Source organism: Lates calcarifer, linkage group LG11 (genome assembly GCF_001640805.2).
Source record: "Lates calcarifer isolate ASB-BC8 linkage group LG11, TLL_Latcal_v3, whole genome shotgun sequence".
Taxonomy (NCBI): Eukaryota; Metazoa; Chordata; class Actinopteri; family Centropomidae; genus Lates; species Lates calcarifer.
Genome location: NC_066843.1, coordinates 16175804 through 16188724, shown reverse-complemented (window position 1 = coordinate 16188724; position 12921 = coordinate 16175804). Strand labels below are relative to the sequence as shown.

The window sequence follows — 12921 nt, the reverse complement described above, 5'->3', positions numbered from 1 at the left end:
ACACACAGCTGAATTATTCAGCAGGATAGAACAGATTTTGTTTCAGCTACTCAGGATTCACTTGATTTACTATTTATTCCATGTGTTACTTTCATGTCTCTAAAATACTGTTAGTGTATTGACAGCAGTGTATTGAACTTTAATTGGTGGTCAGCATCACAGAAGCAGGACTCTAGACAGTCCCTCTCAACGCTGTGCTCCCACACCTCCACCAGCTGTACCTACAAATTGTGCATCATGCTCTTACTTCAAACAAAGGTTTGGTTATTTGTACACTGAAGGAAAGCTTTTATGGGACCAAGACTCACCAGTTCATTGACTGCAATTTGTTTAAGATTTAGGGTATCACACAAAAGCAATATATCAGAGAAGATGAGGCTCCAGTGATTTATCTCTTTTTCCTGCACATGGTCTTACCACAAATAGAGGACATAAAATAATCTTGCCACTCCGAGCAATAGCAACAGAAGGAAGATGGGAGTGTAAATAGTGACAGCACAGACCTGGAAATATGTTGGTGCGGAGACAGTGGCCCAGGCTGTGATAGCTGTGGGGATACGAGGAGGCTGATCCTGGATCAACATAGTGAGGCAGCAACAGAGGCGGCACCAGAGGGCTTTCTACTGCCCTCACCTGCAACACAGCTTGGTTCAGAGGAAATCATAACAAACAACAGGATTGTGAACATTCAGCAAGAAAAAAGAATTTAGGGTTCTCACCTGTGCTTTTGCCAGTTCTGTGTCTATTTGGCCAACTGAGGTCATACTGAGGTAATAAACCACAGGAGGCGCGAGGCAAAACAAAAGGATGTTAAAGGTGTTAAATTTCTTAAGAATGCAAGACACCTGAGAACACAACATAGGGTTTCACCATTGGGGGGAAAAAAAGAGAAAAAAAAACAGTGACATTTAAAAGTACTTAGTTAACATCTTCGCGCATGAAAAAAGGTGTGCAAAAAAAGGGCACAAATACACTAATTTATTGTGCACAATTGTTATGCTCTCAGTGACAATGGTGAATGCACAAATAAAGAAAACATCTGGAAGAATGTATTGGCTGAAATCTCACAGTTACAAGCAGAAACTTTTAAGTTCCCTAAGAAAAATTACTTTCTATAGCATTTACCACCAAAAACACCACCAGTGATTTGTAATGGCTCTATCACAGGACAGATACAAGGTCACTTTATGCTGATTGTAGTTGGTTGAAAATTAAGTAAAAATTTGTACTAAATATAAGATTTTAAGACAAACCAATAAGATACATTTAGAGAAAATAGGACAAAATTCCAAGAAAATGACTCACAATAGCTCTTACGTATTCTTCACAGTAAAAACAAATACATTTTGTTCTTTTATTCAACTTTATTTCACAATTGTATGCCATTTATTGTGTTCTTTGTTATAATACCACACACAAATGTCAACTGGCTAAAACAATATAAAACATAACTTCCACAATTTTTCATTATTTATATTATGTACATGCACTCATATATTTAGAGGCAAAAAAATCTCAGGCCTTCACTTTACTCTCAAGTGCACTTTCGTCTGCCCTCCTTGCTGGTTGAGAGGCCATTCCAATGAGGATCCTTCAGCTTCTGTTGGCCAGTTGTACATATAACAGGTTTTGGATTTTTAAGAGATTTTAAATTTTATAAACACTGTGGGATTAAAATGACTGAATGAATAGAGCCAAAACAAACACACAGCAACAGCTCTTATTATTTTTACTATGCAAATTCTCCTCTATCTCATAGTATAGCATGATGGGAAGCAGATGACACACTGGTGTTGAATGTGACTGTAAGTGACACACAGATTAATTCCCAGCTGGATTCACAAAAAGAAACTTAACACTAAGTTTATCTTTGTTTCACAGAACACCATCTCCAACCTTCATACTGTAACTGATACGTTTTAGCTTGCAACCAACATAAAAGTGCCAGGATTGTCTTTTACTTGAATCTGATGTGTTAATGTTACTTTGTTGATACTTTTTTGGGAAAGTCTGATGTGAAGGATATTTGATAGGAATGAAAGACGGCATCAAGAGCACAAAGAAAGGACTGACTTCCTTTGTGCTTCTGACTGCTTTGTCCCAGTTTACACCTGTATTCATGAAACACTATCTACAAATATTTCCTGGGTTTGATGCTTTGATAAAAAGTGGAAGATTACAAATAGGCAAACACTCTGCCATGGCCGACTCAACATTACACAGAGAGTGGTTTTGACATGAAATCTTATTTCTAAAGCGCTGTCAGTACATTAGCATGATTTACAGAATTAATGGAGGCATGAGTGAGCTTAGCAGCACTCATGTCAAAACTGGAGATATGGATTATACAAGAGTTACAAATAGCAAAGGTCATGATGACAGCAGAGTTTCTATGATGATCAGCTATGCATTAAAATGCATAAATATTTCTTGAAGACAGGTAAAATTATGATCTTTTGTTGTTTAAGAAAAGAAAGAAAGAAGAAGGAAAGAAAGAAAACAGGCTCACTTGTCATCTTTGTAATAGTATAATAATACTCAAAACTGGATTCTTATTGGAGTGGTCCTTCAGGTGCTGCCTGCCTCCTGTTTGAAACCCCTATCAGTTCAGGCTGCTCTGGCAGGATAGAGGTCAGCACTCCTCTCTATGTGGGGGCAAACTTCTTGGCCTGTGCCCGTACCCGCTTCTCATAGTCCATCCTGTTCTGACTGAAACACAAAAACACAGAGATAAAGACATTTTAAACCCTCTTAACGTTTTATTTAGTGGTTGATCACATCAGTGTATTAAGCAGTGAAAGAACGTGAAACATTTATTTCTTGTTTTGTGTTATGACTTGTCTTTGGTTTCTAAAGGTCTGTGATATCTTAGAATAGGAGTGCTGCCTTGACAATTCACAACCTTAAACAGAACTTACTTAAAGTATCGATTTGGTATGCAGCAAGGGCACACTACAAATAAAAGCTGCACACATTTCAGCTTGATGGGATTCAGTGGTTTTGAACAGATGATATTGCCAAATAAAACACAATTCATCCAGGTTTCAACAAAGATACAGAAACACTTACCAGTAAATTGTATAAGCCTCTGCTTGTGCTGGGTCTTGAATGTTAGGCTCATTCAGCAGCTCCTGGATCCCCAACAGGATCTGAAAACACAGTAAGTAATCCTCCAGTAAGTGAGATAGTTTGTTGCTCACTGGCTTTGCATTTATTCCTTACATTCAGTTACTAGACTGTGCAGTACGAGGACTTTACTTACAAAGCAAATGGCCATAATTAGACATAGCCTGATGATAAATAAGTAAACTAACCAACTCCACTGCTGATGACAGTGACTATGTGTGTTCAAACCTGTTTGATGGTGATGGCTGGCCTCCAGTCTTTGTCCTCCTCCAAGATGGACAGACACACAGTGCCTGATGGGTAGACATTTGGGTGGAATATTGGCGGCTCAAACTTGCCTGAGTGGAAATTGTTGAAAAGAGAGTCTGCATTTTAAAGCTTGAAGCTAAACTGATGTGGTAAAATTGAAGATTTCAATTACAAAGTACAATGTAGTCATTGTAGAAAACCGTCATTACCTGAGGTTTTTCACTCAATATCTCTAAAACACAAGAGGATCTGTGAAAGTGCTGACATTTTGTAAATCTTTCCAAGACAAACAGTGCAATTTTCCTCACATCTATCTGCCAACATCACTGATTAAAGACTGTCTTTGTTCAACAGTTGTTCTGAATATCACTTCGCTTTAATGACATTAATGCTTACTGTATATCCTAGAGACTAAACTCAATTTCAAAGCCTTCATTACAGAATTGAGTAGGTACACTACCATTATACTCTACTCTAGCATCATTTCACTTTACCAAAACAAGTTATCACATGCAAATTCTCATGCAGTTTTAGCAATATACAATATGTGTTTTTGAAACTGATTGCACCATCACAGCAAGGAATTCTGGGACAAACCCCTGGAGGTAAAGCAAGTAACACATCGAACAGATGTACATTTTCAAGTCTAGGTGGTTTTCACTTGCATAGAAGAAAATGTTTTCCATATTCACACCAAATGCAGTGACTCTAAGAATGAATGGCATTAATATTTTTACTGTCACAAAAAAGATAATGTCATCTTGTACTCAGGGTTCACTGTTACACAAGGAGGTGGCTTATTGACTTTGTTGCCAAAACTCCTATTTCCTGAGTTTTTCCTCTGATATTTTGAATAAGACAGCTGCATGTAAATTTCTGCCAGCTAGCATAAAATGAAACTATGTACCGAGTGCGCAGTCATACTCACATTTGGGTGGTGAGGAGGGGTAGTCATCTTTGAACAGCATTCTGAGTTTGTAGAGACCTCCCTCCCACAAGGTCTAATAAAGAATAAGGAAATAATAACTACTTTAGTGAACTCACTGTGAGGAAACAAAGGACTATTAGACAACTGCAAAGGATTTCACAAAGGTAATAATACAGGAATGACCTCAGGTATATTATAGTGTGGAGCCACAGCAAAAGAAATAAGTCGACATTATGTAACAGTTCTTGAACTGAAAATTAAACACAACTTGTGTCTTTTGATGAAGACCATCTATGTTCTGCACAGATCCTGCTTGTTTAACATAAATAACAAGAAGACACGTCAATCGGTCCTTCAAACCCTAGATACAGCTCCTTTGATTGAAAGGCTAAAATGAGCTTTAAAAACTAACATTTCTCGCTGATTGTTTTATGTTTAGATTTTTCTTTGTCAGATTGGAAGAATGAAGTTAGCTTAATAACTTGCAGTAATTACCTTTTTTTTTTTTTTTTTTTTTACCTGCCATATGGTCTGATCAGTGGTGGAAGAAATACTGAGATCTTTTACTTTACACTACTTAGGTTAATGTATTTAGTTACATTCCACTACTGGGCCTGGCCATCATTATAAATGCATGACACGAGAAAGTAAAGACTTGTAAGAGAGTTGTAAGTTTTTAACATGCAAAACTACCTTAACTTTATTAAAAGACTGTCCCATAGTAATCTCAAACACTGGATGGGAGGGTTAAGGTGGTAAAGTCAGCAAAACAAAAGGTTTGCAAAACGATTGAGAATTATAGTTTGTATGTCAAAGATGTACTGAAATTATCTACTGCTAATTATTCTGAAAAACATAAAAGCGGCTTGTCTGCTTTGATATGTAAGTAGACCAACTGTGGCTAACTCTACGCCAGGAGGTAACTCACTCCTTTCTTTCCTGGAATGGCACACTCCCAGTTCATCAGATTCATGGTCCCATCAGGATTCTTAGTAGGCACAGCAACAAAACCCTGCGTGGTTTATGAGACACAAAATATCAGTGGGAAACGTCTGTCCTAGTTTACTACGTGGTTATCTACTTTGCACCAGTGGCACTGGTGAAGTTGGAACATAATTCTATGAAATCTCACAAATGGGTGGTCTTTTCTCCAGGCTTTGCGCTCCTGGGACAGTCTGCTAAGAGCGATGCCAGACATTGTTGCTCATCAACGCCTCCCTGTGGAAAAACAACCCAAAACAAATTAATTATTCAATTCAAGCTGTCAACAATCTAATGATTTGGTCTCGATTCTTTCTACTAAAATTTACCGTACACGTTGATAACTAACGACATCATACTGACATTAAAAGACGCCATTTGTTTACGGGTCAGGTAGAACTGAAAAGGTTCGTTTAGTCTCCATGAGCCACTGTACGGGACAAAATACATTACCCTAGCAACCCGTACACTAGCAAAAGCTCACGTACACTACTTTCAGTGTTAAATTAGAGTCTTTCGGCTGAACTTACCTCTTATTTTATTTGGCTAAATATCAGAATTACGTGGGTCTGAGGACTAGCTTGTTTGCTTCGCTAGCGCTAACGTTACGGCCGAAAAACACACCCTTCGACGTTCAAAAACAAAACTACTGGGCCAGTTAGGACGTAAATGAGTAAACCGAATGAAGCTTCTATCTGATCAACATTCCTCTAATACGCTTATCGAAATATATTGGTGTTACTTTTGACAATTTACCACATTTGTGTAAAACAATGTGACTCGTAGTATCTTTTCGACAGCTAGCCTATCGCCAAAAAGGACCCCAATTTGTTTATTTCGTTAGGACCTTCAGGCAGTTTACGGGACATCCGAGTGACATACGTCAGAGGTGGTCGGCCATCTTTGTTGTGGCATTCGCGCTGGGCAGTTCGGGCCTTCAGATGATTCTATCATTTTGATTCATGTCGTCTAAATAAATCAACACACTATTACATTTAAATGTCAAGTTAAAGTAAAGCTCAGTATCAAAGTTAAAAAAAAAACAACAACATATTTTCGTTAGTTTTAAGTTCACTGATAATAGTACAACCTTTTTCCACAAGATGAGCTTCACTTCTTGGTAATATTGATTGATGTGAACTACACTTGTATATTAATGGGCTTCAGAAAAAAATGCAATGCAAAAAACTTTACCCCCAGTCCAAATTAATACTGCAGTTGTACCTTTGCCAAACACCCTGCACATGTATCTCCAGACAGTCTAAGATTAGTAGTGTTTCCACTATTCAGCACCGTTGTATTACAGCATGTCCGCGAATCTCGTTGTTACTGACAATGACAAAAACAAATTGAATTATATAATGGACAAAACTGCATACTACAGAATACATTATGGTTACTGATTATCACACTATGCATTCAATAATCTGATGTGTGTCTGTGGGTGAAGGTCAGAGGCAAAATAGACCCTGATGATGCTGCTGTCAATCACAAGGAGGAAGGTTTAATTTATGTGAAGTTGTACACGCCACTGCATTTACAGTAGGCAAAAGCCTGAGCTCAAGAGGAATAGTTAAAAAAAAGAGTTGTTCGTTCTCTTCTGCCCAGTCATAATGCTCTCACATTCTGTTCTCTGCGTTTTTCCCTCTACCGCAGTTGAACATAGCAACAGCTGACATCACAAACAATGGTTAACATAAGTAATTGCTTGCTATATTTAACAGCTTAAAGGTGGCAATATCATATTGCTCATGATAAAAGACGATAATGCCGATTGAAATGAGTGCACAGCTTTCTTTTAATCCAATCTTTTAAACCACTCTCAAAATGGGAACCCTGCTTAGCAAGTTATAAATTCCTTATCACATTAGTATACATTTAATGCCAATATCAGTATAAGCACAGTTCATAGTACAGTTTTGCATTTAATTACCAAGGTGTAACAAGAGCTAAAATACATAAACTTTGTTTTGAAAATCGGGCATCTTGCCAGACACCTCGAATCAAGCACAGGAACAGGACTGAACTGGTTTTGATTTCCTCTGCGTCAGCATCCCTTTTTTTTTTTTTTTTAAATTTTGTGTGTGTGTGTGTGTGTGTGTGTGTGTTATATGGAGTCTCAGCAAAAGCTAGTGTGTTTTTGAGGGTTTTTATCTGCTTAAAATTTTTGTTTGCTGCATTCAAACATAGTTATATTTTTCTAACATGTGAAAGTACAATAGCAAAACATTTTGACTTGGTTGATCAATATTTCTCCCATCAGCAGAATTTTGCCCTGCTATCTTTGACAGCCTTCTAACAAAGTTAAATATTTACTCTTCTGGTTACTGAATACAGTTTTCCTCCATGCAGAAGCTAGACATATTTTAAAAGTGAGATAAGAAACAGTAGGACAATCTACCTGTTTGTTGCATAGGAAAACAAGACCTTCAAGTTTCCATTTATTGTAACATTTTTAAAGGAATACAAATATAAATGTGCATGATATCCTCCTATCAAGAAAGGGCACTTTTTCCTAGAGACTTTTGGATCAGTCCACAAACAAATGAAATCTATCATGTTAATTTAGGACTGTTGTAAATTTTTCTAAAATTATGCAACTGTCCTGTAATGATAAATGTAAGTAATTTACATAGTGTACGGGAAATTTTTTAAAGGTTTCTGACAGCTGCTGAAACTTGCAACTGTCATGTTAGTAATTAGGTTTCATTACAAGTTTCCTGTGCACACTACAGCATATAGAAACACCTCTTGAGTAATTTATGAACCAGTATTTGTGGCTCTTGTTGGCAAGTGCTTCTTGTTAGCAAACACACTGCTTTCCCTTGTAAATGTAACATCACATCTTTGTCTGTAGCAGTCCACTGCCTCTCCCATCTTGTTTGTTCACACCTTCTTTCCATCTCCCTCTGAGATGATATGTTCCGGACATGCCCTTTTAAACCATTCAGACCAGGAACCGTCATAGACACACACCCCAGGGTGGCCAAGCAGGTGAGCAGCCAGAACAACATGACATGCTGTGACACCGGAGCCACATGTAGCCCACAGTGGTTTCTGCAGGTTCACTCCTGCCTCTCTGAACAGGTTGGACAGACCCTCAGTTCCCAGCTCTTTTCCAGACGCATCCATGAAAGAAGTGAATGGCATGTTGACAGCACCGGGGAAATGACCAGGCAGTGTGTCTGTGCAGGTGAGTTAAAGGAGTGAGAAATATTATGGAAATCATCAGGCAATAACATGATTAAGCTTTGACTTCATTTCCTGCAGAGCTGTCAGTCACACCTCTTGGCCTTCAGCAGGTGATGGTTTACTTGAGTCTAGTTGTAATCCATGACTGATAACAACTTCCCTTTCTCCAGGAAACCATATCTGCTGATGAAGGCCCTGAGATATGGCAGAAAGCTCAGGAGGAAATCTAGTGAATGGTCTTTGAGTAAGAGAGAAAAATTTTTGTCTACAAACTACAATCATATATGTATTTGAAAATAAACTTAATTGATAAGTTGTTTTTTTACACAATAAATATAATTCTATTCTAGTTATTTTAGTTACTGACAAGACCATAAGATACATGACATAAAAGCAACCATGTACAGCAGTAACTGTAATGAGAATTTCATTTTTCCTTAACTTTTACACACACACACACACACACACACACACACACAACACAAAAAAAAAAAAAAAAACAAAAAACGGTAAGTTCTCACCATCTCTAGGCTCCGGCTCAATCCCCCTGAACCTGCCAGCAGACCTGGCGTCCACAACCTGGACCTGCTTGGTTCTGATGTTCTCCAGCACATCTTCATAGCTCTTCACCCACGACTGATTCAAAGTCGCCTTGAATTCCCTGCGCTCCGGTTTGGAGAACTCAGATGTTACCGAATTACCATCAGCTAGCCAGTTCTTCATGCCACCATCCAGGACCGAGACCAAACTGTGCCCGAACAGCCGGAACATCCACCACACCCGGGGCGCGCTGTACGACCCAAAGTCGCTGGTGTCATAAACGACTACGTGCGTGTCGTTCCCGATGCCCAGATCTCCCACGTACTGGGAGAAGTGGTTGGAAGTTGGCAGCATGTGATCAAACACTGAGCTCCTGTCGCTGCACTCATCTATGTCAAAAAACGAGGAGCCCGGGATGTGCTTCTGCGCAAATTCAGCCTTCGGGTCCCGTTTGGTTTTCGGCAGGTACCATGAAGTGTCAAGAATGCGAAGCTTGGGACCGACGAGGTTGTTTCTGACGGCATCTGCCAACCACTGACCTGACACCAGAGCTCGGGTCTGGGCCGCCATGACGAGGCACCGTGGTTATACAAGCTCCGAGCGCTAGAGGGACACCGCTTTTATAAAGGGGCAGCTGGTAAGTAAACTTTGTGTTCGCCCTGTGTCGAACTTTGGATAGTTACAAAAGTAGAACAAAAAGTACGAAACTGGAACAAAACATTCGAACACTTAGTGTTTTTTATTAAGATTGTGAACATTACAAAATGAACAACATTAAAATAAAATGACATATAAAATCTCACTGGCACTAATTTATTTTAACTGCTAATGCTTTTTAGCTTTGAATTAGAGACTGTGACATTCACACAAGTGCAGCATTATAAAACTGGACGTACCGGACATAATAAAACTGTATTCAGCACATTTTTTATAGTGCACCTCCTTTAAAGCACCAGTAGGTTGTGCTATAACAATACAGTTCTTCAGGCGACTGTAGAAGGACACTGTCAGATACTGATAATGTTGAGATTGTGATCTCACAAGCAGGGGCACCACCACAGGTTTTGGACCCCATGATTTTAGTCATATTGAGTAAAATATTGTTGCTGTTTACACCCTGAGATAATCTAACATGTATCCACTTACATTGCTGGTTTACATATTTCTGCTTATCTCTGACGTATCTGATTGAAGTACAGTTTTTCAGCACCTCCTCAAAGCTTCGAAGCCTCAGAGACAATGTGCTCTGGCGGAGCCTTGGTGAACCACTCATACCAGGATCCATCATACACTGAAGCCCCGGGGGCACCACACAGATGGGCAGCCAGCACCATGTGACAGGCAGTCACACCAGAGCCACAGGTACCACAGATGGGCTTACTCAGGTCCACTTGTGACTTCTCAAAGAACTTCTTCAGCTCCTCCGTGGACAGCATCATGCCATCCTCATCTACAAACTTGAAGAAAGGCATGCATTTGGAGCCAGGGATGTGGCCTGGTTTTACACCTTGGAGACAATAACAAATGATAAAGCACAGTGTAGCAATAAAGTGTCAGAATACACAAATGTTAACAGGCCTAAAAACCTAGTGTCTCAAGCAGCATCTAACTATAACATTTATTTATTTATTTATTTTTTACATTTTGAGCAGCTTTATTCTAGCCCTGGTTTGAGCCTGGGGCTTTTCTACATGTTCTCCCTGTGCCTGCATGGGTTCTCTCTGGGTCCCTCCCACAGTCATGTTAGGTCAGGTAGGTGACCGTAGGTGTGAATGTGAGTGTGAATGGTTGTTTGTCAATATGATATGTACTGGCAATCCGTACAGGGTGTACCCTGCCCAATGACAGCTGGGATAGGCTCCAGCCCCCCCGCAACCCTCAATGGAGAAGCAGTATAGATAATGGATGGATGGGTTTCTGTAGCCAATTTCACTTTCATCTGTGCTCTTCTCATTTGAAGTGGGCAGGGCTCAGCTGGAAAAACATAATATCATGTATATTCATAAAGGTGGCTGTTTCCTCATGTTACCAGCAGACTGTCAATCAAATCTGATCAAACCACATCCATAAAGTCTTGCTGGAGAAGGTTAGCTGACTTTTTGATTGTTTAAAAAAATAACAGAAATAATGAAATAAGTTTCCAGTTTAAATGATCACATTTTATTTATTGTCTGGATATTAATGAAGTGACATCCCAATAATCTACACTGAGTGAACTCTAACAAAACAATCTTTGTTGTTCAACTGATTATGTAAGAACTTGTTACCTATGATGCCATTAAGTAAACATTAACTTTGAGTCTGTCAGATCATTTGCTTCACCTCTGTTGTTTAGGTGTTGCTATATCCTGTTAAGTGGCTTTTCCTTATTATGCTTATGCTATGGTGAAGTTTAGCATTAAGTATTGTTATGAGTTACACTAGCAGTGACTCTATGCACCAGCCTCTCAGCCATTTATCTGACCTCTTCTTGTCAGGCCTCTATGAAAACTGGCACATGCTGCTAATTGATATCTCATTTGCACCCCTTGTGCATTGCCATTTATGCAGGGAGGGTTTCTAAATTTGGAAACACAGTTAAATGGCTGCCTTGTAAATCCCATAAAAAATAAATTTAACAAAGTAAGTTCATGGGTCATAATGGTTATGATCCAGGCTTTAAAAATACCACCCACTAGATCACCAAAACTTTTGACAATGATAAGTTTGTAAGTTTCAAATATTTTAGTGCAAATATTACATATAAAGTTAGATAAAGTTAGCTCTAACCTACCCTCTCTTGGTTCTGGCTCTCTTCCACGGAACCTTGCAAAGGGCCTCACGTCCACCACCTGGAAACTCTGAGTAGAAATGTTATCTGTGATGTCCTCAAATGACTTGACCCAGGAGCGGTTCATAGTGGCGGTGAAGTTGGCTTTTTCAGGCTTGCTGTACGTCCCCGTGACCGGGTGACCCTCTCTGACCCAGTTCCTGAACCCCCCGTTCAGCACTGACACCTGAGGGTGGCCGAACAATCGGAACATCCACCAAACCCTGGTGCAGGAAAACGCTCCGTAGTCACTGGCATCGTAAACAACTACGTGGGTGTCGTCACCAACGCCCAGGTTCCCAACGTAGTCTGCAAAGAATTCCTCGGATGACAGCATGTGGTCGAACTTCGAGGTTCTGTCGGAGCACTCATCGATGTCGAAGAAAGACGCTCCTGGGATGTGAGATCGTGCAAACTCCTTCTTGGAATCTCGATTCATCATTGGCAGGTACCAGGACGTGTCCAGGATCCGTAAGCGCGGTCCGACTAAACTGCGCTTTACCATGTCAGCGAGCCATTTCGCAGAGACAAGAGTTTGCACTGCCATGTTTACACCACAAACTATAAGTTTACACTATAGTGAACTTACACTATCCTCAACCTCTGTTACTTAATGTCTTCTATTGGCTGGCAACAAAGGAATTGGTGCATTAGCTCCACCAGCTGGTATGGAGTGTGAATAAATCCAAAAAATGAAATATAAAAAATAAAAATTAAAGTAAAAAAAAAACAAAACAAAATATTAAATTGATGTAATATTTTCTCATATATGCAAACACATGATGTTTACTTGTTTTATGCTGTTTAATCCTGTACAACCCATTCTTAACCCTCTCCATCAGTCAATTAATTGCTCAATCTGAAAAACATAAATCTTGTCAAATGCCCTTCACAGTATATGCAAATGAAAGACAGACATAAAATATCAATTGAATTAAATCAAATATATTCTAGATTTTATATTTGGTAAATAAGTAAATAATAAGTAAATAAAAAGCAAATGTTTTTTGACATATTTTCCACATCTTGACAGTGGAAGTGCTTTTAGTGTCTGTTAGAGCTACAGTCATTACAACACACACACCTTTACTACTGT

At 39.2% G+C, this 12921-nt stretch overlaps 3 protein-coding genes across 3 annotated transcripts; all 3 read right to left on the bottom strand.

Moving 5' to 3' along the window:
• Window positions 1-958: 958 nt before the first annotated feature.
• On the bottom strand, window positions 959-6126 carry LOC108877636 (SUMO-conjugating enzyme UBC9). The gene is made up of 7 exons (XM_018667738.2): window positions 5815-6126; window positions 5436-5521; window positions 5232-5315; window positions 4304-4376; window positions 3355-3464; window positions 3070-3149; window positions 959-2709 (listed from the first exon to the last, which is right to left on the bottom strand). The coding sequence occupies exons 2-7, from the start codon at window positions 5499-5501 to the stop codon at window positions 2646-2648; spliced, it is 477 nt and encodes a 158-aa protein (XP_018523254.1). The 5' UTR covers window positions 5502-5521; window positions 5815-6126; the 3' UTR covers window positions 959-2645.
• Window positions 6127-7064: 938 nt separating this feature from the next.
• Window positions 7065-9633, bottom strand: LOC108877645 (3-mercaptopyruvate sulfurtransferase). Its single transcript, XM_018667749.2, has 2 exons — window positions 8998-9633; window positions 7065-8469 (listed from the first exon to the last, which is right to left on the bottom strand). The coding sequence occupies exons 1-2, from the start codon at window positions 9584-9586 to the stop codon at window positions 8171-8173; spliced, it is 888 nt and encodes a 295-aa protein (XP_018523265.1). The 5' UTR covers window positions 9587-9633; the 3' UTR covers window positions 7065-8170.
• A 103-nt stretch (window positions 9634-9736) lies between these two features.
• LOC108877646 (3-mercaptopyruvate sulfurtransferase) lies at window positions 9737-12796 on the bottom strand. The gene is made up of 2 exons (XM_018667750.2): window positions 11790-12796; window positions 9737-10523 (listed from the first exon to the last, which is right to left on the bottom strand). Exons 1-2 carry the CDS (start codon window positions 12370-12372, stop codon window positions 10231-10233), a joined length of 876 nt encoding a protein of 291 aa, XP_018523266.1. The 5' UTR covers window positions 12373-12796; the 3' UTR covers window positions 9737-10230.
• Window positions 12797-12921: the final 125 nt, after the last annotated feature.

Bases quoted from the DNA above. Each gene is read 5' to 3' on its own strand.
- LOC108877636 (XM_018667738.2), bottom strand. From the start codon at position 5,501: ATGTCTGGCATCGCTCTTAGCAGACTGTCCCAGGAGCGCAAAGCCTGG. The intron at 4,377-5,231 runs GTGAGTTACCTC...ATTCTTTATTAG, and splicing joins CCATTCCAGGAAAGAAAGGA to ACCTTGTGGGAGGGAGGTCT. The intron at 3,465-4,303 runs GTGAGTATGACT...ATTTCCACTCAG, and splicing joins CCCCTCCTCACCACCCAAAT to GCAAGTTTGAGCCGCCAATA.
- LOC108877645 (XM_018667749.2), bottom strand. From the start codon at position 9,586: ATGGCGGCCCAGACCCGAGCTCTGGTGTCAGGTCAGTGGTTGGCAGAT. The intron at 8,470-8,997 runs GTGAGAACTTAC...TCACCTGCACAG, and splicing joins TGAGCCGGAGCCTAGAGATG to ACACACTGCCTGGTCATTTC.
- LOC108877646 (XM_018667750.2), bottom strand. From the start codon at position 12,372: ATGGCAGTGCAAACTCTTGTCTCTGCGAAATGGCTCGCTGACATGGTA. The intron at 10,524-11,789 runs GTAGGTTAGAGC...ATTGTCTCCAAG, and splicing joins AGAGCCAGAACCAAGAGAGG to GTGTAAAACCAGGCCACATC.